Source organism: Heliangelus exortis, chromosome 3 (assembly GCF_036169615.1).
Source record: "Heliangelus exortis chromosome 3, bHelExo1.hap1, whole genome shotgun sequence".
NCBI lineage: Eukaryota > Metazoa > Chordata > Aves > Apodiformes > Trochilidae > Heliangelus > Heliangelus exortis.
Genome location: NC_092424.1, coordinates 21,941,050 through 21,968,757, shown reverse-complemented (window position 1 = coordinate 21,968,757; position 27,708 = coordinate 21,941,050). Strand labels below are relative to the sequence as shown.

The 27,708-nt window shown below is 38.5% G+C and overlaps 1 protein-coding gene and 1 long non-coding RNA gene across 7 annotated transcripts; both read right to left on the bottom strand.

The window, feature by feature from the left end:
- Nucleotides 1-962: 962 nt before the first annotated feature.
- Nucleotides 963-27,706, bottom strand: RCOR3 (REST corepressor 3). Of its 6 annotated transcripts, none has more exons than XM_071739560.1 (12): nucleotides 27,441-27,706; nucleotides 26,766-26,822; nucleotides 21,055-21,132; nucleotides 19,424-19,476; nucleotides 17,530-17,691; nucleotides 17,057-17,181; nucleotides 15,522-15,600; nucleotides 12,713-12,931; nucleotides 10,963-11,040; nucleotides 10,167-10,224; nucleotides 4,698-4,939; nucleotides 963-4,253 (listed from the first exon to the last, which is right to left on the bottom strand). In XM_071739560.1, the coding sequence occupies exons 1-12, from the start codon at nucleotides 27,580-27,582 to the stop codon at nucleotides 3,906-3,908; spliced, it is 1,641 nt and encodes a 546-aa protein (XP_071595661.1). In that variant the 5' UTR covers nucleotides 27,583-27,706; the 3' UTR covers nucleotides 963-3,905. The 6 variants fall into 6 exon arrangements, with proteins under 6 accessions (XP_071595661.1, XP_071595659.1, XP_071595664.1 ...); XM_071739558.1 differs by having other exon boundaries at nucleotides 15,504-15,600; nucleotides 27,441-27,704; XM_071739563.1 differs by lacking the exon at nucleotides 4,698-4,939 and having other exon boundaries at nucleotides 15,504-15,600; nucleotides 27,441-27,704.
- On the bottom strand, nucleotides 25,581-26,299 carry LOC139794254 (uncharacterized). The gene is made up of 2 exons (XR_011725051.1): nucleotides 26,167-26,299; nucleotides 25,581-25,896 (listed from the first exon to the last, which is right to left on the bottom strand). It is a non-coding gene; the product is annotated as an uncharacterized lncRNA (long non-coding RNA).
- Nucleotides 27,707-27,708: the final 2 nt, after the last annotated feature.

Here is a 27,708-nt window from a genome sequence, read left to right as displayed (position 1 = left end):
TAAGTATCTTACTTACAATTTTAAGGATGTGTTACAAAAAATGGGCCAGCTGCTTATTAAATAGTCCAGATATTATTGCCTGCATATTTTGCCTCCTCTGCCTACCTGACTACACTTTGATGCCTAAATCATCAGTAACAGACTACAAGTGGTGTTACAAGAACTGGTATTTGCCTTTTAAATCTCACATCCAACTCCCTGTGACCATAAAGCAGACATCTGTATTGTGAGGGTGCATTTTTAATTCGCTCAGGGAAAGGCAAATGCTAAGGATGAGCTACTTCAACCTTGGGAAAAGCTGGAGGTTCACCACATTTATTAAAAACGAGCAGGTTGCATTCAGCGCAATTTACAGAGCACTGTTTTGCACTGGAGCTGTCACAGCTGCTAACTCCCTACCACCTCCTTTGCATTTCAAAACGTGTCTCTAAGCAAACAATTCTGACAGGTTTGTCTTTGCCCTGATTTTGCTTTTGCTTGACAACCACATTCCTGCCTAGCACTAGCTGCAGCTCCTGTCTCTTCCTTTCTTCTGTTAGCAAGAGGCACAGCAGCAGCATTTCAGTAACCTTCATCCTTAACTCTTCCCAAAGCTCTGTAATTCTGCCCTCTTCAAACACAAACTCCCACATACACAAGGCATCAGTTTGTTTTGTTGTCTATGAACTGTAAAGGTTCCAAAATAAACACTGCATGCTTTAAGAGAGAGCCCAACAATATGAAGATGAAGAACCACCTATGGAAAGAGTTACTGCGATTCCTTCTGCTCATCACCAACTCTAAGACAAATTAAACTGCTTTACTATGATGTGCAATGTTTAGTGATTGTTTTATTAATGCAGAAATACCTGATAACTTCATACCCATTCTGATTTAAAGTGCAACAATTAAATCTGATAGTTCTCTTACATCCATAATTTGCAAGTGTTGTTCCTAAGAAGACACATTGTTCAGATTATGCCTTGTATTTGTAAAGTCTGTCATTTTTTTTAGTACCGTTTTGCTTTATTAACTAAAATAAACTGTACAAAAAGCTGTAGAGTTACATTAGCTTTGAACAATGTAGGATACACGTTCTCTGCCAAACTTTAGTGTGCAAACATTTTACATTTCTTTAAAGTGACAAAATTAAGCCAACCTTGAAGTCAGAGTTCATAACTACATTACAAAACAGGAGACTAGATATGGCAAAAGAAATTCCCCACTGAAATCAACACCATTGTATAGTTTTATTTCTAATTCTTAAAAAAATATAAATGAATTTAGAAGAGAATCACAGTATAAGGGCCCTAACATATTAGACCATTACAAGGTACATAAAAATAGAAGACACAGATTTCTTTGAAACTTTAATCCTTTGATTAAGCAGCAAGCATATCACTCTCCAGGCAAACACTGCTTAAAACAAACCCTACCCCCCAAAACAGGACGTGCAAACTGTATGCACATATTCTGCAAAGCACACAATAAAGACATTTTGCTATGTACATACTTATTTAGTACTACAAATGCTAGGAGTTCCCTACTGTGTGCTACAGTGTATGTAAATTAAGAAATACTACCTATCTCTGACACTCCCTCCCCCCCTTCAAATACAGCACCTTTGCCTAGTTATAGAATATTTAAACAAGATTAAACGGAATTACAATGTACTGAACAGTTTTATAGCAGTTGGTAGTGGCCAACTCTACTGCAACACCCAACATTCTGATACTGAAATCTATTGACAAGAGACAAGACAAAAAATTAGCAAAGGTACAATACACACACCTGGGAGACACAATGCTAAAAAAAAAAACAAACAAAAAGGAAAAGTAAAAATAAATCTCGAAGATGAAATCTTATCGCTATTAACAATTAAACTGAGATACTTAGGATGTCAAAATAATCTGGATTGGTTTCTCATCAGTTTTAAAGACTGAGGAGCAGCCAGATCTCTGTGTAGCTGGTGAGGGGACACTTAAATGACTCCCAGAACACAAGTTTCAGTGACCACTAATTCCTCTGTGCTTGATTTACAATGCAGCTTTTCTCAGGTAAGAGTTCATCTAGTGCTTTTTGGAGCATCAGGACCTTTTGCAAGAGACCTCAGAACACTAGTGAAAGCTGTTCAGAAAAGAAAATCTCTTATGCTTGGTCTGAAAACATTTTATATGAAGATCTAAACTGTAACGGCCAACACCTTTAGCTGAAAGTCAGGCCACGGCTATCAAGCTTTAATACTGGATTTACAAATAAAATAGGATTATCTGATGCTGTAAGAACTTCCCTTTGCACACAGAAGTCCTTCACCAGCTGCTAAACTGATCATTAGACCGCCCAATTTATCTATGAAAAACCCCAGGGAGAGCACATTTAATTTTCAAATAAAGTCTCATTTTACTCAAGGACAAATCTAGTTAGTAACAAAACAGCTTTAAAAAGGATTTTCAAACATCATTTCAGCTACAAGCAAAAATAGTTTTCTAAAAGAGTATAGCTGTCAACATGAATGTTATCACAAAGTCAAGAGTGCAACGTTTTCCAATGGCTTCATTCACACTGCTACTCAACTTTGCAGCCTGATTTACTTGGAGGGTAGATTTTTTTTTTTTTTCTTTAAGCAAAAAAATATCCCAAACCCCATCAAAACTAAAAACACCCAGCCCCAAAAACACTGATGGGCATAAATCAAAGTTTCAGAAGAATGCAGTGGAAAGAAAATATTTCACTCTCCTAACCTTTAGAAGTAATAATTAACACCCAAATGCAGATTTTACTCTGTAAAACAAAATAAAACAAAACCCCCACAATAGCCTCAACCCAGCTTACTAATTCAGTCAGATATAGCAGAAATCAGAGATAGTAATTAAACAGTAAGATAGGGTTGGTGGCAGGTAACTCTACTGCAGCGAGATGCCACTGCCACCATCAGCCTCTATACCTGCCTCATGGATTCTCAAGCAAGATATCAGTGATCAAACACATACAGACTGCAAGACAGCAATTCTCAAGAGACATGAAAATCTACTGTACCTAAATCACAAGGATTAGTGAAATAACAAATTAAATTAATGGTTTTTGCTATATGATTCCTCTCCTGTCTCCCCCCTGGGTGGTGGAAGTTGCTGCCTCTCTCCTGAACCCAGCCTGCAGGAGATGTTGCAGCAGGTAACTTCTATGAGTAGAACACACATGAGATTTAATAAGCTTGGTACAATATGTTGTTGAGTCTTCAGAATACTCTTTTAGAGGAGTATTTAATATGACAGTACCTTTCTTAAACATGAAAAAATGTTCTGGGAAAAACATGAAGAGAAGAAACAGCTACATTTTACAAGTGCATGAAATGTTTCTACTGTTATCTAGACAGCGCCAAAAATTCTGAACCTAAGGCCATTATTTTTTTATTTTTTTTTTACACAAAAAAGTTTAAAAAAAAAAATACACACACACACACACACAAAAAAACCCCAACGCTACATTTAGGTCTCCTACATTATTATCTATTCCTAGATTTGCCAGACTACTTTCCTGTAGTTAAGATGCTTGACTACAAAGAACTGTAATAAAATAAATAAGAGTAAAAATCAGTTAAACAAAATCTTGGTGTGTTGAACATTTATTCATTTAAGAAGTTAGCTTCCTTCAACAGTTTATTAATATAGAGGAGGGCTGTATTGTAGGCATTGTTCTGCTGTACAAGTCTTTGACATAAAAATATTTTTATACAGGTGGTCATTCACATGGTTCTGTTTCTAGTTATTAGCTTGCTCCTCTGTAAAACTGGTCTGGTACCTGTGAAGGCTTGCTCTTTTCTCCCCTTCATTATTTGGAAAAAAAAAAAAAAAAAAGAAAAAAAGAAAAAAAAGTACATTGATAGGATTTTTCAAGTGTAGGAGTTAGCATAATTTTGCTTCTTTTCTTCAATGCAGAGTGGACTGTGGCTCAGTCTGAATTCCAATAAGCGAGGGTGGCTGCTGGCCGCTGACTGCGGTGAGCACCGGCCTGGGGTTTAGGCGAGGAGGCATGGAATTAGCTGGGCGGATGAGGGGGGGAGGAGGCTGATTGAGAGTCGGCCTTGGCTGAATAAATCGTGCCTGCTGCTGGAGCGGCGGGGGCTGACGGTGGAGAGCAGGAGCAGCAGGAAGCGCCGGACGAAGTAACGGGGGTGGCTGATTTAAAGTTGCCATGGGAGCAGTAGGTGCTGGAGCAGATGCCTGCTGTGCTGGAGGTGAAGGGCCTAAACACTGAGCGGCCGGAGTGCTTTGTGCCTGCACAAAGGACAAAGACAAGACTGCGTGAACAGCCACCCCAGCAGGAACAGCAACGCAGTTGGGCTGCCACTGTCCACTACACAGGAAACAGCATTTAAGAAACAAAACAAAACAACAAAACAAAAAAATCTGAGAAGTTACTGAAAAGAAATCACCAACCAAAATCTTATAGACAGCAGAACTAAAAATAGTTACGAAGTAAGAGTCTTCTTCTAGAACAAGAAATGTATTTTAACAATAAAACAGTAACGTGATTGTCACTATGAAAGGTGCAGTCCTGCTCCCAGCTGGTTAACGACATTGGCTGAAGTTCTATGCAAGCTCATCATCATTCTTTAGAATGTGGTTTGCCACTCCACACCAGTTAACCTTACATTATATCACTAAATAAAATGCTGTTCCTCAACCCATGCTTACTTATTTCTGGTACACAAAACACACCTCATCTTCTTCATCAGTGCTCTTTCCTGATGGCACATTAGAAGTATTTTTTGTGTCCTCCCCTAAAGCAGAAGCATCACCATTAGAAGCCAGGGTTCCTTGTTCCGCTTCCCATTCCTGCAATACCTCCTCTAAGTTAAACCGACGCCTGTAGTTTACAAAGAAGTTCTTCACTTGGCCAACAGTCTTGTTGCCAATTACATCTGCAATAGCTTGAAAATCTTTACCATATTTTCGGACACCTGGAAGGCAAAGTAAATAACATAGCTGTGAAGAATCAGTCAGACACAGCTACGTGTGATGTATTTATAGAGAGAACCTATGGGACCTGCAAACCAAGGACTCGCTAATTAGGAGGACTTCTCAATTAGGAGAAGGCCTCAATTTCCATTAAAACGAAATTTTTAATTGCACAGCTAACAACATTTAAATCAAGAACTTTATTAGAAAGTCATTACCCACTCTTCTTAAAGATCCTGACTTACCAAGCCTCCCAACCTAAAACCACAGAGATCTGGCCTCTGACAAATAAAGTAAAACCTTCAGTGTGCTTGCAGTGAGGGAGGAAGCCACGAAAAAGTTCAAGATGGGAGAGGGAGGGTGACAGGGCATCTGTAAACAGGGTATAATCCTAGTAATGTCAAGTGACAAACACTGACAGCTTCTGTGCATTCCCTGTGCCAGCTGCATGCGGATGTTTCTTTGCCCACAGCTTGTGCAGCAGGAGGGGGGGAGGGCAGCAGCTACTGGACTGAACACAGGGCAGAATGGGGGGCACAGTTCCATAAGTCACAATACACCACTCATCTCTGCACTTGTGACAAGCTCTACTGAGCCTACAAAGAGCAACTGGCAAGTATTCACTTGACAAAGTCTTTTTAAAGCTTTCATTCATAATTTGAACTGGGTAGAAGAATCTGGAGGTTTGGGACAACAACCTTAGGGAATGTAAATAAACATAAAAGCTATTGGTGTTTGTTTATAAGACAGCCTAGAACCAAGCAGGAAGAAGCATGACAGATCTTTGCATAACTCTTTTTGCTCCTTATCATATTGTCAACAGTAGTCACTTTTGTTCACAAGCATTTCAAAAGAATATGCTTCACAAGAAAAGTCCAATATGTACCTTTTATAGTTCTGAAATTAAATTTTCATATTACACAAAATACCCCCATAAAACATTCCAGTTTTTAACCTCAAATTAGAATTATAACCTAAAGTTTGTTTTCTCTCAGCTGCATTTAGTATATGTCTAGCTCCCCCTCTCTCCTGCGTAAGAAAAAAATCCTCTCCAGTATCCTACAACACAGCTTTTAGCTTTGCAAAGTATACTTTTAATCACGCCCAAAAGTTTGAAGACTAAAAAAGACAAGTTTTATTTCAGACTGAGCAAATAGAATGCTTTTAGTATTATAGGCACTCTTGTCCCATTATAGGAAAAGAAATTTGAGTCTGATTTAATGCCTCACTCCAGAAAGTGAAGCAAAGGATTCAGAAAGCAAGAGGTGCTGTTTCAAATCCGAAAGCTATGTTCCTTTTCACCTACACTGTGAAGAGTGACCTTCAGCTTGTTTTGCACTTTTCTACTCTCTTTGTTAACAAGTTCTTCTGATGTGGTAATGTAAACTCACTGCAATTTAAGAGAAAAGTCAGCTCCAGAAGAGTAACAATTTCTGTGGCTGAAGCTGATGTTTCAGCTGTCAAGAGCTCAGCTACATTATTTAAGATCTTTTCTGGGGCATACAAAAGAATCCTGACTGCAAGAACCTTGGAAAGAAAACAAAGGGACCTAGCAGAGCCATGTGGGAGGGCATGTATCTAGGCAAAGCAAAGGCAGGGATTTGGCTCTGTGTTTTGCTATATTCCTTAAAGCTGTGTGTGCCCACAGAGCATTCCCTCTAGCATTCTGTTATTCTTTGACTGCCCTACAATTACCATCCTTACTAATTTCTCATGATCACTACACAGGCACTGCAACATACCTAAGCTCCTGTACAGCCAATCAAGGGAACAAAGTGCCCAGCAGAACAAAGCACATTTTTGTTTACAACTTAATTTAGGTTTGCAATGATTTCAGCCCTTTCTGTTACTATAATACACTTCATCCTTCCTCTTAATCTGCAAAATTGCGAAGTCCATTGGCTAACTTCAACTAAAGTTGTAAAAAATAAGGTCTTAAAGCCTATTTCCAAGTGAACAACTTAAAACCAGTGTATCTTGCCTTCACTGACAGCCCAACTATATGAAATATCTAAAGAAAATAAAATTTCCATAGTTTAGCTACACACAGCACTATTAATTTTGGATTACTTCCACAGTTATTTAGTACTGCTCTAGCATCACAAGAGTGATGTAGTAAAATCCTTTTAAGCTGCATCAGCAACAGAGGAAGTTCAACATGTTTTTGAAAGTTTTATGCATAAGGTGTTGGCATAGCTTTAAGAACTGATGCCAACCTATTATCCCTTCCAAATCAGTGCACATTATTTACACACCCTTAGACAAACTCTGCTGAACATCACCCAGATTATCTCTAAAGAGTTTAATCTGTTATTCAGTAGGAATATTTTCATTAAATTGTTGAAAATGAAGCTAAAAAAGATGACTGCACAGCCTGACTTCACACATCTGGAATGTCTTTCTCCCAGCTTATCTGAGAATAGCCCTGATCATGGGAATCCTCCAAACTCCTCAAATTCTCCGTGTTGCAAAGGTGCATTTGAACATGTACATGCTCACTATTACAATGTTTCATCTTGAATGTCTAACTCAGAGAAACTCATAAATCCAACAGTGATGCTGTCTGTGCTGCTTAATACTGTGCAGAACAGGAAACAGTGAGCAGCACAGAAAAACTTAGCCTGTGTCCAAAGTGATTTAATACAACACCACAACAAGGCAGAAACTGTTCACAGCAATCTCTGGGTTATGAGAGATGCAGTCTCACTGTGCTGGCATTCCAGTGCTCCTGAAAACTACCTTGACATAGAGTAGATCCCAGGTGTCACAATTGTTTTCCACAGCAATGCTATAGAACTCATGCACTGCTTTTTGAATTCAAATTTTGCTGTTTCAAACAAGCTTTGAAACATTTTTGCAATTCTCACATGGGTGAATCTTGGTTTGAAAAGATTCTCGTGCACATGTATTTCTATACATAAATCAAATTTGTAACTTGAGAACGCCTCAAGTCATGAACTGGTCCATTAAATTCAGTAACTGTTCAAAGGTGAACAGTAGCCTGATAAATTACACTGCAAAAGATTGGCTCAGGGATAAGCCTGAGTCCACAAGCCCACTGCAGGCAGCCACCCTGCTTATAAGATTACATACTCAAGCTCTATTTTAAGGTGGGTTATTTCATTCCCTCCTCTTTAGTTACTGCCAGTCTCTTGAGATTAACCCACAGATGACAAGAGTTTTTTCATGTTTAGGAAAAATAGTACCAAAATTATATTACTGCAGATTATTTTTATGATTTCTATGGTTGGATTTAATGCCTGAATTCAAAAGGAGAGGGGTGGGGGGGAAACAAAAACAAAACAAAACAAAAAATCACTGAAGTACCACCTACCTGCTTAATGCTTATGATTTCTGTAAAATTACTAAAAGCACATGCCAAGATGTATTAATATATTTGATGAAATAAATCAATTTTAAATGAACAAACTAAATGTCCCCATACTCAGCTCAACTTCCAAGGTAAAGCCTAACACGCATTATGGTGGCTTTTAGTACAGAATCCAGAGCTACTTTCTTCTAAAAGCTTCCAGGACAAAAGACAGCATGGCTCTTTGGTGCTTAAGTCTACTGGCTCAAGCAACCTCAAAGAAGAGATCAGGGTCCTTAGCATGATGGATGGGAGGTTAATACCTACAGCACTCACATCCCAGGGGGCAGACTCTGCTACCAGGCAGTAGGTAAGGGAGGGATAGTATAAACACTTTGTTCATGGCAGCAAGGTTCTCTCCCATTTCCATTTTATACAGTAGCAAAGGGGACTAAAAAGGAGACAGTAAATATAAGAACCACATGTAAATTCAATTAAAATAGTTTTCCAGGAGGCCTGAATTCTCACTCCACCCTCAAGTACTGAGGCTGAGTACCTTTATAAAACATGAAACATTTCCTAGAGAAGGGACCAGAAGGCTAGGACTCTTCTCCAGGGACTCATCACCAACCCTTTTGCTCTTTTACCCATGCTTCACTTTTACTCTTTACCTTGTCAGTCACATAGTGCTATAGCTTAACAACAGCTGAATGTATTCTTATAGCCTCACAAATGGTTTGAATCCTTCCATACTAGGAATGAACCTGGGTTTTCCCCACTTCTCCATCAAGCATTCTACTTACTAGACTATCATATTAAAGAGAGGCATCTCCTTCAGTTGCATTTGGGAACAAAGTAAAAAAACCAAACTTGTTAGCAATACTGAAAGCAAGAACTTAGAACAGAAAACCATTTGGAGATGCAAATCCCAGTCTGAGGCAAGTAAAGTTGAGAGGCATGACTTCAGACGTGCCTCTTCAGCATTTCCATTAACACTTCAAAATAAACCTAACTTCAGGTTCACTCATCTAGCTCATAACTACCAGGTATGGCACACCTGACAACTTCACACTGATATCCTGATTCAACTGAAGACTTTATATGAAAATAAAGTCTTTTCATTTTAAAGGTGAAAAATAGAGAAATAAAGCAGATGTGTATAACTGAGCTGAATATATTACCTTAAAGAAATAAACCATATAAGTGAGTCAAAATACGTCTTTAAGACAGTGCTGTGCTCTCCATCTATTTCCTTTGAACGTTCCTTGATGAGGCAGTGAATGTTAAAGCAACTGACAAAAGTCAGTTTTCCATCCATAAATTAAATAACTTCTAATTTGCTGTATCAATAGCATACTGATTTTTTTCCCTCCAATAAAAAAAGAATCCTTGAATCCAATAAAATAAGGATCCTTCACTGTTAGTCAAGGATCCTTATCAAGCTTCAGACTCCTAAAAAAACCTTTATTGAGTAGATAACTGATCTTTTATTCCCTTATGAACAGAGAAAAGTAACTGCTAAGCAGTTTTACTTATGCTTTTTCCTACTTAAAGGATAAAGAGATGTTTTAGTAAGTGTTTGCTTCAAATTCAATTACTTCAACTATTAGTTCTGTTTTCCACTTTAGATAAATTAATTTCAGATGACTTAGAAGATGACTGAAAGGACTTTTCGACTACAGCTGTTAAAACCAGCTTAGCTTTTCTATTCAAGATTTAATATGGGTAAATGAAGACTAGTGCCCTGTTGCCTGAGTAAGTGCCCTAAATGTTCTCACTAGTTTTGCTCTTTTCCCAGTGACTTTCTTGTGAGACCAGATAAACTTCAGCTTTCCACTAGAGGCAAGTACAAACATCACCCTGAGTACCTCTTCAAATCCCTCACATCAGATTTCAAGTTGCTACTGCTATTAACATACCTTGTACTGCAAGAAGCTGCTCTTCTGTGGTCCAACGGGCATTGATTTTCTGATTAGACTATTAAAATCAGAAAAATGGCACAGAGGTCATTAAAGTATTTCAACAGTTGCAAAATATCTGAGCATTAGAATATTTTACTTGTACAACACTTTGTAACTTAGGTAGAGATCTCCTCTTATAAGCCATACATTTATAGTGCAAGATTGCTCTCATGAAGAGGAAGCAGCATTTACGGATTTGAGATGAGAATTACATAAATAATTATTCCTCCTGCAGTTCTTCATATCAGCTTTATGAAGACAGAATTTGATTTGTAGTCACATTTATCTAAACTATTAGACTTGGTGTCTGGAGTGGTTTACATTCATGTTATGTTTCATATCCAAGCCTTCAAAACAAGCAACAAAGAGAACTTCAGTATCAATAAATCATTCACTTCAGATGCCCAAATGTATGTTTAGTCATGTTGCACATAGCATTTACTGCTAGCAATCTACATCATCTACTTTTAATCAGCAAAATCCCCATAAATCAGGGCTCAGTTCCAGCTCCTTATTGTCATGAACAGAGATGACATTTCAGTTTTTCCTGCTTCATTATTCAGCCAGTTGCCAAACAAAAAAGCCTACCGCTAATATCTTGTAAAGAAGCCAGACTCACCCCTGCATGTAATTCAGTGGATCCTGTTTAAGCTGCTGTTGAAATACAAACACTATGCTGCAGCAAAACACATTTCTGTAGCATCCCACTAATGTTAGTGCAAGGCCACAAGTTTTAGTTTTTATTCCAATTTACCTCAGGAGGTTTGAATTCTTCAATCCCGCCTTCCATTTTCTGTTTAAGTGCACTGTTTACTTGCTTAGCATTTTGAACCTTGGTCAAAAACAACAAAGTTAATCAGCTCCACAAAGAAAGTTGGTCACTTTACACATATATCTTCACTAGGATTGCCACAAGTGTACCTCCTAAGTTAGAAAGAGAAATATTATGGTTTAAGGCTTCACTACTTTTAAATGTTTTAAAAAAATAAATTAAAAAAATACAACACAGTTTACTATGGAGAGAAAAATATTTAAGCCAGTCTTTCAAAAGAACAGTTTGTCTGCAGGAATATCAGAAGTAGGACATAGCAAGCAAGTTTTGATAATGATGCATTTGTTCTTGAAGAAGAATGCAGAACGTCTAGAAGACACAAAACTTGGTTCTTAGAAATCTAAATGAGATGTACTGCATAGATTAACTTCCTTCTTCTCCAAAAAAGCACTTTGAAAAAGAAAAAATTAAGATTAAAAAAAAGAGATGTTTCCAGTTAGTTCCTTCTGATAGACTGATTTTTATTGACCTTATCATGATTTCCTTTAAGGATGATTCTCGAAAATATTTAAGGCATTTAAATAAAATACCTGAGTCTATAAAAAGGAGAGAGCTTCCAAATTACATATTTAGTGACCGTTTAAACCTGATAGTGATGCACATAAGGTTACATAAGGTAAGAAAATAGTTTTGCATACTATGGTGCACAGCTATTACAAGTGTTCTTAAGTATGGACAGAAAAGCAGACAAACTCAGTGGGAGATTCCAAAGGCTGCATCTCGGATCACTGCAAGAAAAAAAGAGAAACACAACCTCAAGGCCATAACTCACCTACACTTAGGCTAGAGTGAAACCCACCTATGCTATTCAGCCCCAGTCCTGCTGTGACAGAAAGAAGCATATTTCTCCTGTAAAAGAATACAAGGAAGCAAAAACCCCACGAAACCCCTTATTCACTCCATAATTTTGCAACATGGCAGCTCTTTAGTGGTCTATGAGGAGGCAGAAATTCCAGGAGGTAAGTCTTGACTTTGTAGCCCCATCACTCCTAGAAAGCAACCATGCACATAGTGCTGTACCCTTAGAAGCTGAACAAATTCTGTGTTTGAAACTTAAATGCCAAAAGTTAACTTATTTATGCAAATGACACAGGAAATTTTCCTCTTAATGGTGCAGACTACACAGCTTTTCTAAATTTAATAAGTAGAAAGCTCATCAATTCAAACAGAGAAACAACTAACCCTATGATTTCTACCCTCCCCATACTTTCATGGTACATCCAGAAAAACAGTTACAATTTTAAACAGTACAAGTATAACTTCCTCTGCTTCACTAGTCTTAATCTCACATGAATACTTTTAACAAAGTTAAAAAAATGAAATAAAATGTGACTTTGGTTTTCTCCTGTTCCCAGATCTGTAACATCATTTTCATCCCATATTTCCCCTCCCCTCTTTTTTTTTTTTTTTTTTTTTTTTTTTTTTTTTTTTTGTAAAAAAAGGAAGTAATCTGTTTCACATTATTCACAAGAGCAGATGAATATATAAAAACTAAAACTGAAGAACAGCTAGTTAGCTAGTGTCCAGCACTTTTGGTGATAGCTGTGGAACAAAATTAGGAAGACTCACATTAAAGAAGTTTCAGAATCTTCACAGACCACAGAGTCTTCAAAATCATTACAATCAGAACAATCTGAGATGAAAACAAAACAAGACCAATAACCCATGGTACCTGTCGCTTTAATGAGATTAGTTCCATATCCAGCTGTCTAAGAATTGTGTTGGCTGCATTGGGACTACAGGAAACAGCTATCACATCTTCCTGGGTCAGGTACATGCCTTTGGGTGGACGGCATTTGGAACGCTGGGAATGGTGGCGATGCTGCAAGCTCTGATACTCTCTTCTACCCAGACCTATTTTGCTGGTCTGAACAGGCTGCTCATTATTGCCCTTTAATTTACAAGAAATAAATTCATTAAAGAATAACAGTATCTTGTAAACAACTTCACAATAAAGTATCATATAGCACTCTATTGTCATATTTATGACAGAAAACCTCAGCTACGTAGTCCTCTGCATATAGTATCCAAACTAAGTCTTGCAGATGGTGATGGAGCATGCATCAGTCTTGGAAAGTCAGTTTTCAAACTTTTTTTTTTTTTAAAAAATGTGGCCGAAAGTACAGTAAATGGCATAGAAATCACAGTGCAAATACTGTGAAAGAGGGCAAAAATCAAGAACCATTTATGTACACAGAAGGTAAAGAGTAAATATATATATTTTACATGTTTCAACTAAGTAATCAGTGAATTTACACATTTTTGGCTGGTCAGATATACAGAGTTCAGGTGACAATCCAGGGAAATAGAGAGATAGTCAACCAGGATGGGCAAGAATGCAAGATGAGGCTTTTCCCTGCTGCAATCATTATGGGAAGTGATAGTGCTGTTTGCTTTGTGAGAGGATTCGAGATCTGGAAGTGAGAGGATGGATATACTTCGACAGCCATTACAAAAATCTGTAATTTAGCAAACAAGCTTTTGCTGTTTGCTTTTTTCATGGGGAAAGGGATAGGAAAGAGAACATGAAGTCTTTGTAATTGCTGCTTTGATGTGTTTGGACACCTAAAAATTTCGGCTTTGTTTTCAATGGGCACTGCTGCACAACAGCCAGTCCGCATAAATGAGACTTCCACAGAGCAACTGGGTTGGTTCCCTACAGACCAGGAGCAGAGAAACAAAAATTACTTTCCCTGCAAGGCTTTTCCATTCAAAGCAATACTTAGTACCAGAACAGAGAAGGGATTCAGGCTTTTTACTACTTCAAGCAACTCCCCACTGCTCCTCCCTGCTGGCATCTGTGCAGGTTAAGAGGAGGTGGTCATCTGATCATAGTAAAAAGAAATTGCAGCAGCCAATTATTATGTTCTGTAGCATTAGTATAGATCAGCAAAGAGTATTTTGCTCTACTATGCTTGACCTTCTGCCACATCCTTTTCCCAGCTACGTAACATCTTAATCCAGTCCACAGCCATCTTAAAATCACTTGCAATATTTGCTCTTCCTTGGAAAGCTGATATACAGCATTATATCTTTGACATCTAAAAATCCCAAGATTAAGTTTACTTCTGGCCCATTTACACCATTTGGTCTTTGGTTCTGCACTGTTCTTTCAGTATGAAATTGCAGCTCCTGTCTGTCCAATCTGGATTTAAAGTGAAAATATTCAAGCTTTTTTGTTTTGTTCAAGTGTGTTTGGCTTGTTTCAGTTTTCTCTGGTAACATAAAGTTTCCATTGCTCTTTAAGTTCAAGTAGCCTGCTCAGCTTGTATTTTGCTTAGGAAGTGAAAGAACACAAATCTTACCAGAAATATCAATTACAAAATAGTCTTATGTAGATCCAAATAGCTCATTAGAAACTGCAAGACTATTAGTCCTGTTCCTAGAAGTCTACAGATATACTACTTCCATTCTGGACTCCATGTAGTGAATTCAAACAATAACCAAGGAAAGTAAATTGAACAAAATAGCCCTTATTCAGAAGTGGCTTAGGCAGCAACTCAACAGATTGCAGTAACATTGTTACAGCAGCAGAATGAAAAGTAAAAAGGTTCATTATTAGACCTTGTGTCATTTCAAGTGATAAAAACCATACCCAGGCATGTTAAAAAAATAAAATCTCAAACTCTTTTTCAGAAAAGGATAATTGTAACTGCCCTTTGTTTTTCTCTTGAGGCACCTTATACACTGAAGGTCACTGCAAAGCTGAGAACAGCATCAGTCTCTTACTCAACATCATTTTGTGGTAGAACTGCAAAGTTTCATTAATAATTCGAGATATCATTTCATGGGAAAGTTGAGCCTTTGCACAACCTCCCCTCTCATTCTCAAGAAGCACAAACTGTCCCATTTTAGGAAAACCACAAATGCATGAAGCTGATCACAGAAACAATCAAGCTTACACCCTTAACTTTATACCTACTCTTGCTCATAAATAACTTAACATTTACCAAAAGAACCACAAAAAACCTTCAAAACCTAAACATACCCCAAAAACGGCACTCATATGTGAAGCTAAGTGCTCATTAGAGACAAAAATATTTTTCTCTATGTTTATAAGAAAGTGTCTCAATAAAGCCACATGCTACTTGAAATACATAACCTCACTGTGGCTTTGAAAGAACAAAAAAGTTATTCTTAGAAAACTGGCATTTAGTTTTAATATGCAAAGAAAACATTTACATTACAACCAGTAAAACTGGGATAATGTTTTATCAGACAGCAATAGCACACATCTCCTAGAAAACTTGAAGATGTCTCAGGAGATAGAGAAGCTAATGAGAGAGGCATTTATGTTCACAGAATGGCAAAAATATAGGATAAAATTTTGTTTAAATCTGAAGTTGTCAAGATCTTGATCACCTAAAGCCCCTGTGATTTCAGCAGGCTGCAAGCTAAACTTCTTTATTACAATGTCATATTCTTTGCAGTAACACATTCACAAAAAACAAACTGACATTCACCATTAAGCTATCTGTTACCTCCTTTTTGGCTTCTTTTTTGGGATCATAATCACTATCATTTCCATCCATCGGATGAGCTTCTTCTACATCATCATCACTAAGAACAGATCATAGGAAGCTGGTTAATTTATTTTTTATAACTTCAAATATAAATAATGTATCAGGTTTAGACAGAAATATTTACTCTAGAATATCTAGTTCAAATATAAAGCATCTCAAAGTTACCTGTAGCTTTCAAAAGAGAACTGTTGCTAATATACTTCTGTTATTACATTCTAATAACTACTATGATAAACAAACAATCTTAAACTGTAATTTCAAAATTGCTTTAAGCAGTGCTGGCTGCAGCCAGAAAAATTGGTGTCACCTTTGTTCAATTCAACCACCTGCACCATCATGAACACTTATGAGGTCAACTGTATCAAGGATAGAAATAATCTTTCATTTGCCACATTAGTTTTAATAGAACAATTTTCAAACCACTGCACCAGGTGGATGAATAAACCCTTACTGAAGACCATGGGGAGCAAAAGATGGAAAAACACAGGACTGCTTTTTCACCCAAGTGGTCAAGATGTAGCAGTTTGGGGCAGGGGATGAGTGGGGAATGAAATCTACTGAATTAAATCAGAGAGAAATCTTTGAAAAAAATAAGTTACTTGAGCTCAATCCAGTTATTCACACAAGCTAATTTCTGAAGAAATTAATGTAAAACCAGCCCCAAACCTGATCAAAATGCTGTATTAGAAGTAAATTGATTTTCTTCTGCAATTTTTCAGCTATAGAACGACTAAGTAAGCACATGAAATTTAAGTTTCAGGAGTCCTTTTCAATAACATATAACTAGATAGACCTTTTTGCTCTAGCTAGGCAGTTTTCTGTGGATGTAAAATCACACTCTGCAATATGAAAATGATTATGTTACTTATATATTCAACACATTAGGTAGCTTTTTTAAAAGGGCAAGTTAATACTCAAGTGTACTGAGTGCAATGTAATTCTAACTTCCTAGTAACCAGGGAAAATGGCATTCCCTACAATACAAGAAAATTTAAAACTATTCTGAGCTCTACTTCTCAGACTGATAGCAGTTCTAATTCTCCTAAAATTAGATTTTTATATAAAAGTTTAGTTCTAAAACAGTACTTGCACATTCTAATTGCTACAGCTCTGAACAGTAGTTGATCTTTCAGTTTTAAGACCATTCTAGTAAAAAAATCAAACAACAAAAAAACAACCCAGAGGCTTCTCACAATCAACAAAAATACTCTCCTCCTGAAACATAATTTAAGGTTAAACTTCTCAAATAAATCATTATTTCTAAACCACATTCCCAGCCTTCAGTGTTTTTAAGCCCTTGTTTTTAGAGTTATCCATTACTGTACTCAAATATGTTACCACAACTCACAGCAACTGAACTGATACAGTTCTTAACGCACCAACATCACCACCATGCTCAAATGTAAAAATATGGTGCACAGAGAAACTTAATAGCAAGAAATTAGTCCAATATCTCTCCCTAGAAAGACTTTAGTTACTTGTTAGCTGCTTACCTGTCACCTTGATTATTTCTATTAGCTAGTTTTCGAGCCTGCCGATCCATCAAACTTGTCCTAGAGCGAGTTTTTTTCCAAGAATAGTAGTATTTTACAAGGCTTGCAATAGTCTTGTCTGGAAGCTAAAAGAATTAATTAACATATTAATACTTTAAAATTAAAATACCACACAAGATTGTAATTCTGCTCTATTTATAACCACCTTCATACAAATACTTTAATGTATGGATGGAGCTGAAAACGAGGAATGCTTTTCAGACACATTTTTTTTAAAAAGGGAGAGAAAGGGTCTTGCCTTTTCTATTAGAGTAAGAAAGCTACAGCTCTAAGAGACATGACTGCATTAAGTCAATTCAAGGTTGTTCTCGAAGCTTCTACACAGAAATCAATGTGAAATTTTCACCCAAAAGGAGCCATTTTTCTTAGCGCATCTGAAGTGTTTAATGTTTCTGATCAAAGTATTACTTTACCATTTGCTGGATCCTGTGAAAGCTCTTTCCATGGAAGCTAAATGCTTGTTCAAATAGGACTTTATCTTCAACTGTCCATTCATCAGGGAAAGGAGTGAAGTTAGGGAGATCCGCAAGGGACTTCTCAATATTGTGTTTATGCCAGAACAGCATGCCAAGAGCCTTTGAAAAGAAATAGTCCCTTTTTGGATTTAGTCAACTTTCTAAAACGTTGAGACAAGTTAAATAAAAAAGGGTGACTTATTTATTTAAAATGAAATTTGACTACTAGAACCCCTTCTCAAAATATATTTACAACTTGACTGGCTATGTACTGTAAGATACAAAATTCTCTTTGGAGATGATATGAAGAGTGTATATCTGTACTTTATTAAAGGTATGAAAGCAAAACAATTTAAGGTTGGCAACAACTCAGCAGTAATTCTGAAGTAGCATGAACTAGGCTTGTTGGTTCAAATCTGACCTTTCTTCCATCACAAGCACATCACCTACACAGTTTGTTAAAGGCCTTTAGGCCTTTATTACCAGACCACTCAAAAAGGAAAATAAAAATATTTTTCAGCAGCCAGAGGATCATCCGAAATGCAAGTCTGAAATTTCAAAGTGAGAGTGGCCTTTCTACAACTCTCCAATTCACAAATAATAGCAAACCCACTTCCATGTCACGTGTACCTAATAAGGAATGGGAATTTAAATATACTTTTTAATATAATGTAATTTCTTGATATTCTTAAATAATTTTATGCTGATTAGACTTTCTGCCAGAGAATGACTGCCAGACTTGATGCCAAGTCTGGTGTGGGAAATAGGAAATGCAATCAACTCAGTTTCAACCATACAGTAAAGACATGATCACCAATTGTTTATCAATTCTCCTAACCCCTGATTTTGCATCTTCTCATAGGCAGGATATAGCAAAGCTCTTTTCTTGTTAAAATGGGAAGTGACAAGCACCTCTTGAAAAGATAATTTCAATCCTGCTGTCAACAGTCTACAAATATTTTGTACCAAAAGTCATTCTGAAAATTAAGCTTCTTTGTAGATATATTTTGAGATCCCTCAGTTCCCTCACTCCCCTTACAGAAGCCAAGCCATAAACAAACATCACCAAAACACAGGTATTCTGGACATCATGACACTGGCAGCCTCCTCTTTAGACAGCAGTTGACTAACAAGTCTTAGCTATTATGAGCTTCCATCCTCCAAAACAATCATATAACTTGTTTCCACTTGTACACCAAATATTGTTTTTAAATAGGTAATCTCACTTTTACATAAATTGGTTAATTTATGAAGAAAATTGCAACAGAACTAAGTGAAGACCAGCGAAGTTTTATCCTGTGCTTCATCCAGGATTGTGACTCAAGGTTGTTAAAAAAAAACCAAACTTGTTTGTTACTCCTAACCTAGAATTTGATTGTTTTCCTGCCTCTGAAAAAAACACTCAAAGTTGCTTTCCCTCTTTAGTTTGTTTTTTTCAAATGTGCAGTAAACCTTTCCAGTGCCATTCCTATCACAATTAATGGTTTAAAATTGTGCCATATTTGAATTCTAGTATTAAACATTGAATTTGTAAGCTGCTTTCCTTAGAAGTTCTTCAGCTAAATATACACACAAAATTGCATGACATGCCCAGTGTATCAAGAAACATACCAAACCTTTCAAAAGTGCACATTACAAGCTGAGCATGTCATGAAAACAAAGAGCTCAATCTTTTGCAGAGAATCCAGACCACAACTGTATGCAGATCCATTAAACTGCAGTGTTTGCTGTCGTGCCTGAAGAGAAACAGCGTTAATTAATGGCAACCAAGGGGAAAAAGAGTTTTGTTATACTTTTATATTAAAAAAAAAAAAATTCCCTTAAATGAGCACTCTCGTTTCGTATCACTTACCTGTTCCACATTGTATCCATGTTTTTCCTTTGCTATTGCTATATATTCATCCACTGTAACAAAGCAATGTCAGAATTATTCTTCAGTATATTTAGTTTCGCTATAATGTGACACAGAATTACCCATGTAAAGCACAGGAAGACTGTTTTCCCATGTTAATACACTGCACAGGCCCAGCTCCCCAAGAAAGCAAACCATGATTATTAATTATATAGTAAATTACTATTATATAGCAAATTATTAATAATAAACAAGCCCACTGTCTTTAATCAAATACTAAAATTAACATTTGACACAAGCTAATTCTCAGTGAAAAAGATGTTTTCTTTCATATTTTTACTACAACAAAGCCACAGAGGCTCATAATTTATTTATTTAATTCAGAGACTATCTGGTTATTGAAAGGCTAAGTCTTCTTTGAGTGCACTCCAAAGAATACCAACACACTGGGGTATGTGTGTCCAGACACCTGGGGCAGTTTTAAATTGAATTACTTCCACTGTCTGTATTCCCAAACATCTTTAAAATTAATGTAGAGATCCTCAATCAAAGATTTTGCATATCATTGACATTAATACAGTTTTTGCTGACCAACATTCATTTTAACCATGGCATGAAGTCAATTTTCAATAGAGAATATGAAAATTCAATAACTAGGTCAACAAATTCACCAATAACATTGGTGATCTTTGGTAACACCAAAAGATCTTATCCGGCCATATTAGAGCCAGCTTTGAGTTTAACAGTTTCCAACATTTTGCAATTAGTTTTGATCTTCATTGGGTAATTTTTTATTTTTGAAGAAAAACTCTTCCCATTTACTTTCTAGCGTTCACAGTGAAGTGGCAACTAAATATAGTTGAAAGGAAGTGTGACTGAGAAAAGGAAATAATTATAGTCTCATTATTCAAACGGACCCCTCATGCCCTTGCCATGAACTCTTGCAGCAAAGAGTTAATTGTACTTTAAAGAAGTGAAGGAAGTGCTTAATAATCATAGTTGTGTAGTATTTTACTTCTAACTGTTCTGCAGTAGTAGAAAGTATATTCCCTCAAATGCAGAGGGACACAAACCTCTAACAAGTAATAGGTAGAAACTGTCCTGAGAATCAGGTTCTCATGACTGCACCCTTCAAGTCTACTCCCCTATATTACACATGGGAAATTCTCATGTAGGAGACAGGTTTAAACTAGATTAAACAGATAACAGACCATATTTCACCATACAACTCCTGTATTTCAGGTCACATGAAGGGACAAAATGCTAATATTTTCCTGATAAGAGAGAAATAAAAATTTCCCCTTGAACAAGGCCTCTATCCACTGGAACTCCTATAAATTTAGAGCATCAAGTTCCTCATGTTTAATTGCTTTATTCTTTTATTAACAACTTAAGGTTTCATAGACACCAATGATGATGATACAATGCAGGCAGTGTGATCTGAAACAAAGACTTAACTGTAACATAAGAAAAGGTGAACTTTTCTTTCCCCAGAACTCTCTAAATAAAAAAATGAGAAACTTTGTGTTTAATTTACAGCTTCACTGTGTGTAAAACAAAGAGTGAATAGGCAAAGCACAATTATTTAGTAATGCTTAAGCATCAAAATTCCTAAGAAGCAAAGAACTTACACTTGGCATCTGGAATACTATGATATGGAGACCAAACAAGCATTCCTCCATTATCTTTATCGGTGTATTTTGTGGCACCTGTAAGAAAACAAGTCTCAGTATTTATAGATATGATATAGAGAACAACTATTAATAGGACAGTAAGTAAAAGTCAATCATATTAAGAAGTCTAGCCCAGAAAGTAAGGATAGAAGAAAGCATCATTGATTCCACATTATTTCCTTAATACGTGGCATGGCTGAATTTGAATACTACTTTTATGAAGTTCAGTCATATTAGGATATTAGAACAGGATCCTGGTTACCACAACTAGGGCATTAAAGCACAAAAGTAGCCATGGAAGCAAAATTTAGAAGTACTTCTGCTGGAATAGTCCTCCAGAAATTATGGTTGTCTATCAGCACTCTACAATTCACCATTATCATAGGAATATCAGGATCCACTGCACTGAGACTTTCACAAAAAAAAAAAAAAAAAAAAAAAAAAAGATAAGAGGTAGAATACAGTCACCATCCTTGATTCTTTCAACACAGAACTATACTAACAACTATGCCAGAAACAATTCTGTTAATCTCTCTCTCTTGTTTTGATTTTCATAGCCATTTAATTTTGATATCCTTAGCCAACCAAACTGCGTAGCTGTAGAAAGTATACTGCAACACCCTTTGGTGTTACCAAACACCAAATCCTAAGTCTGATTTTTTTAAAACATGCTGTTAAAAAAAAAAAAAAAAAGAAAAATTTTCCAGTACTGGAAAAGAATTAAGTTACTTCTCATTAACACTTTATAAATGCATTGTACTACATAAAGCCCCTTACAACCTATTTGTTTAAAACAGTGAACTTGCTAAGGCAATTGGAGAACTTACACTTGTGTCAACATGAATTCCTTGAGGAACCACCCTCAGAGGAACTTCCCTTGCATCATTCTTGAAGGACAGATTTTTTTCATTCAGCAAAACAAACAACTTTTTATTCCATTTCAAATTTCCCCACTTTATATTTAAGTTCTCCATCTTGTTGAACAAAACAATGCATTGGAAAAGAGAACAACCTACTGTTTTCTAATTATGTACTATGTTTTGTTTCTCTTTCCTCTTCAGTTTGGCAGCATTTAGTATGTGCATCTTTGCAATCTTTAGATTCATTGTGATTGTGAAGTTGAAAACCAGTTAATTAGAAAAACTAAAAGAACTCCTTTCAAAATGAGATGAGTAAGACAGATAACCTAAATGCACCCTAAGCTCTGTAACAAGTTTAAAAATGTACATACATTCATAAAAGCACCAGTTTCAAGGCAGGAGTACTAAACTCAGAAAGGGCTTTGGAAAGCAAAAACAAATTCCTCAGTATAATGTACTCCAAAGCAAAAAAAGCATGCCATTTTAGTCATTAGGAATGCAATATTTCATGAAGAAATACAAGCATGTTACAGGCACATTTCTCTTTTCCACTCAGGTTTTTATCTAAACTAAATGACCACTACCCTGTACTCCACTCTTTAATTAGGAAGTAGGTTGTTGAGCATGAAATACCTAAACTTAACATGAGTATGCCCTCAGTTTTTCCTTAAAAAAAAAAAAAAAAAAAAAAAAAAAAAAAAAAAAAAGGACACCTGGATATTATCAGCTATGGAATACTCAAGTACTAAAGTGAAAATAATTAAATTTCAGAATTCTATAATTTGCCTCTGCAGGAGATCATGTATGCAATGAAACTCCCCTACTGAGTTGCCATCCTCACATGACTAACAAGCAGCTCCTCCAGAACAAAAACATGGAGTCATTAAGGTTGGAAAAGACTTCCAATATCATCAAGTGCAACCATAACCCCAGCATCACCACACCAACAAAAACATGTCCTGAAATGGCAAGGCTACACATTTTTTTAACACCTCCAGGGATAGTGACTCCAGCACTTCTCTGGGCAGCCTGTTCCAGTGCCTGATCACTCTTTCAGTGAAGAAATTTTTCCTAATATCCAATCCAAATCTACCCTGGCACAACTTGAGGCCACTTCCTCTTGTCCTATCACCAGGTACTTGGGAGAAGAGGCCAACACCTGCCTCACTACAACCTCCTTTCTGGTAGCTGTAGAAAGCAATAAGGTCTCCCTTCAACCTCCTCATCTTCAGACTGAACAATCCAAACTCCTTCAGCTACTCCTCATAGGATTTATGCAGGACCTCACACTTGGCCTGCTAAACTTCAACTTTGTTAAACCCCTTTATGAAGCATAATGTGACAATCCTTTGAGGTGGCATCTTCACACTCTCAAAAGGAAAGGAAGGATGACAAAAGAAGGCTGGGATACATACAGGCAGGTCTCTCTCTGCTTGAAGAAAGGGATCCTGACCTCAACACAAGATGCCCATTGCTACAGTACAGACAGCACTCCATCTGCATCACCCTGATCTACCTTTTTGAGAAGTGCTTCTTGTCCATTGTGTCCTAGGTACACAAGTGAGCAGTACTCATCACCCCAAAAGGCTGTGCTGTATCTCAAGGGCAGCCTGATCTTTATCTGCAAGATCCACTCCTGTTACAGACAGTGGCTGCAAATACCAGACAACATGTTAACCAAGGCATTGTGTGAGAGCAGAGCAATAAGCCAGAAAGAAAAAGACCATGAGCTCCAATACAAGTACAACAAATTTATCCCTGCCCAAACTCCACATTTAATACACTTAGGAAAATGTTTCTGTACTTCATCTGCTGTGCTCCTCTGTTGATAGAACTTAGGAATCCAGCTACAAATGATCTACAGCCACTCTCCAATGCTTCCAGAATAAAGAAACTGTAGCAGTGTACTGACACTTCCTAAATTTCAGTGTATCATTACAAACCAGGTACATGTGGAAGATGCTGTTGGGTACACAACTCTACTGAGAATAAAATTAGAATCTGGCAGCATACAAGACTTGTACCATCATCTGCCTAAGACCATGCTTTGAGAATAGGAACAGAACCACAGAAACTAGTAGGAGGTAAAACTAAAATTCTAAAATATAGGACTGGAAATCTTAAAAAGATAAATAAATTTTAAAAACAGGCAAAAGCAAAGACAGAGGGTATAGAATCAATAGAAATTTTTGTATATTTCACTAGGCCATTTAATAATTTAAATTTAAGAAAGCCTGTTTTCATATAGGAAGACAAAAGGGAGAAGAGCTATAAGGACATGAAGAGATATGGGATCCGTAAGTGACCTTAAAATGTAGAAGCATTCTTCTTGGCATGTTTTTTTGCAGTCAGAAGATTTCTCATTGCAATAGTCTCCAGTGACAATTAAAAATGCTATTTCCCTCACAGGTATATCTGAAGCCTTGCTTGTAAAAAGGTGAAGGTAGGGAAGAAGAAGTGTAGTATATTTAAACTAACTTCTTATAGTTGCTTCCAGTCACAATCCACTTCTTCCAAGAGTCACTGACAAAAAGTTGATTCACTTTTTCTTTAAAGATTTCTTACTTTATACATGAACTCACATTTACTATCATCGCATTAGTCATGAATGTTTTGTTCCTCAACATATGCTCATAGAGCATTGCTTATGAATATTTTTAAACACAGGATAAGTGAGGCCAAAGGACTGGTATTTATTCTACTCATTTTAGTGTTCTCTGTGTGTACCAGAAGGTTGACTTTGCATCTTAAGACTTCTATCTAGTTTCATCTGTCAGTGATTCCCTTCTCCCACACTTTTTAAGGGTTAAAAAAAAAAAACAAAGCACCAAAACCAGCACTAAAAGTACTGTACACATTCAATTGTATCTGATGCCCCTCTCCAAAAAAAGAAGAAACAGTACTGAAGTCTGTACGTAAGAGATAGCGCCTATGTCCATATATTCAAACCTAGAAGTATGATGGAGTCTGTTTCATCACTGATTAAAAAAACCCAAAACCAACAATCTAAGGGTGGCTATGGAGCACAGCTTTTTGTCCAGCATTATCACCATCTTCAAGAAATGATGTCTCAAGATTAATCAGAAAAAAAAGAATCAAACAGATAAAAGCATGAGATCTTGAGATCTCCTCAGACAACCAGTCTAACAAAGTAAGGATGTTATATTTTTACACTTTATAGACTTTTTTTATTACTTTATAAAAGACTGATGTGTTAAAAAACCCCAAAGTTACTATCTTCTTGCCCTAATAATCAAAATACACACACTAAGAACAATTCTATACATTATGCCTCATACACAAAACTTATTAAAGCTTTCCATTGTTAGGGAACTAGATAAAGTAAGGGAGTATATATTAATCCCAGTTACTGGGGAAAAGAATCAATTGAACTTCAATCCCCAAGAACACTTAGGCAATATAAAAAGTCTCATTATAACAGAATGTAAAATTAGTTCTGTAGTTACAAATGCAATTACAGTACCGCACACAGTTTACAAAACTGAAACCACAGAACCTCAGCTGTCCTACTTGGGGTGAAGAGTTCTTTTAATAAAAAGAAAAACAAACACAATGTTTTTCTTATTTAAGTGGCCTGTAGGAAAAACAAGCCCAGGCTGCACATTAGAAACAATAATTTTTATTTATGTTTATTTTTATGTAGGCAATGCAAAAATAAAGGGTGTAAACAGTTAGCAGTATTAACAAAGAGACCTAGCCTACGCGCTCTTCTCTAGGGGAAAGGCATTCCCTTATGCCAAGATCATGCATCCATTTAATCCCACCCTCCCCCCCCTTTTCTTTCCCCCGGCCTTTTCTTTGGCCTGCGGGGACTTGCGCCCATCAAGAGGGGCTCGCTCCAGCTTTAGGAGGCACTACGCGAGAAGCTCTGGCCCAATCCTCTTCCGGTAGGAAATCATCTGACACCAATGGAGCCTGTCTGGAGAACAGGAAAGTAGACAGGCTTCATCTGGCCACTACAGCAAAACTGATAAAAGGCTCCTCCGGTCTCACTGCTCAGCGTAGTAAGGCAAGAGAGCATTGTAGCAATTAACTCGCTGAAACCGAGTACCAGGCTATGCGAGCGTGCCCAGTATTCCTCGGGGCGGGGCTGAGGAGGCGAGGAAGGCAAAGGAGAGCAGCTCAGACCTCAACAGCGGGGTTAGGGAGGCTACTACAGCACACAAAACCAGAGGCAGGAGTTTCCTACCAAGCGCATCTTCCAGCCAGCGCCTCCCGCACGCAGCCAGGTCTGCTCCGCTTCCGGCGGGGTGCATCGCTCCCCACCTTTGCCCGAGAACATCCATCACCCCTCATCAAATATTTTAAAATTACCTTGTTAATACCGTATATGCGTTATGGCTCAAAAGAGAAGGAAAAAAAAAAAGAAAAAAAAAAAAAAAGAAAAAAAAAAGGAAAAGAAAAAAAAAAGGAAAAGAAAAAAAAAAGGAAAAGAAAAAAAGGGAAAAGAAAAAAAGAAAAGAAAAAGAAAAAAAGCATCCAACCTTTTTCTGCTCCACCGCTCCCCGCCGGATACACATAATACGACTGATAATGAAGTGAACATTTACCCCCCCCGTGAAGCCCCCCCCTACCCCCGGGGCGCACGGAGAGTGGCAGAAGCTGCCCCTGCCAGACCCCAGCACCGGATCGCCAACACAAAGGCTCGAAAGAAAAATAAATACAACCCCGCGGCCGCCGCCGGGAGAGCGCCCAGCCGAGCCGAGCCCACCCCGGCACCGAACCCATCCCTCCCGCCTGGGGAAAGGCGGCGGCAAGATGTCAGGTTACAGCCGAAAAGCCATTTACCGGGCTCGAAGTCAGGAATGCGCGCCTGGTATTCCGCTCCGACCCTCATTCCTACATCTGCAACGCAAAGGGGGGAGAGAAATTAACGGGCTGGGTGTCCCCGGGATGGATAGATGGAGGGAGGGGAGGGCGGGCGGGCGCCGTCCCAGGCTACCCCCGTGTGGCGGGCGGGCTGGCGGACGCGCCACCCGGGAGCCCCCGCCGCCTCGCCGCGGCCGTGCGGAATAAGCCACCTCCTCCCCCCCCGCCCCGCCACCCCGCCCGCCGCGGATTAAGCCCCGACGACCGCCGGGGAGGGGGCCGGAGGGGGGAAGGGGGAGTTTATTTCAGCGGAACAATGGGGACGGCGGCAGCTCCCGGGAGACACTCCCCATCGTTAAGCACCGCGGGGCCGCCCGGCAGCCGCGGGGCCGCGCCGCGCGCTCCCGCGCACCCCTCTTCCCTCCGCCCCCCCCCCACGCGGCCGCGGCCCGGCCCTCCGCAGCACAGGCGCGCGGCGGCGGCGTAGTAACGGCGGCAACGGCGGCAGCGCCCGCGCCGTCCCGACACCGGCACGGGGGAGGGAGAAGGGGGCGGCTCGCCGCCCCTCCCGCTGCTGCTGCCGCCGCCGCCGCCGCCGCCACCCCCCCTCCCTCCCGCTGGCGGGGCGGCCCGGGGCCGGCCCCAGGCTCGCACCGTGCTCGTCGCCACTGTCACCGCCGCCGCTCTCCGGCTCCGAGTAGTGCCCGTTGGAGGGGCTGCTGCTCTTGGTGCCGTTGGGGGCTGCCCGGTTCTTGCCCCCTAAGAGCTCCGCTCCCTTCTCCATCGTGCCCGGCATGTCAGGGCTTGAGAGGGGGAGGGGGGGAGCGAGAGAGAGCGGCGGCAGTACGGGCTGCCGCAGGGGGGGGAAGTTAATACGGAGCCGCCATGTTGCCCCCTCCCCGCCCCCCCCTCGGGCCGGCGC

Bases quoted from the DNA above. Each gene is read 5' to 3' on its own strand.
- RCOR3 (XM_071739558.1), bottom strand. From the start codon at position 27,582: ATGCCGGGCACGATGGAGAAGGGAGCGGAGCTCTTAGGGGGCAAGAAC. The intron at 21,133-26,765 runs GTAAATGGCTTT...GTTTTCTTACAG, and splicing joins CATTCCTGACTTCGAGCCCG to GTGCCACAAAATACACCGAT. The intron at 4,254-4,697 runs GTGTGTTTTGTG...TCCTTTGTGCAG, and splicing joins GCACTGATGAAGAAGATGAG to GCACAAAGCACTCCGGCCGC.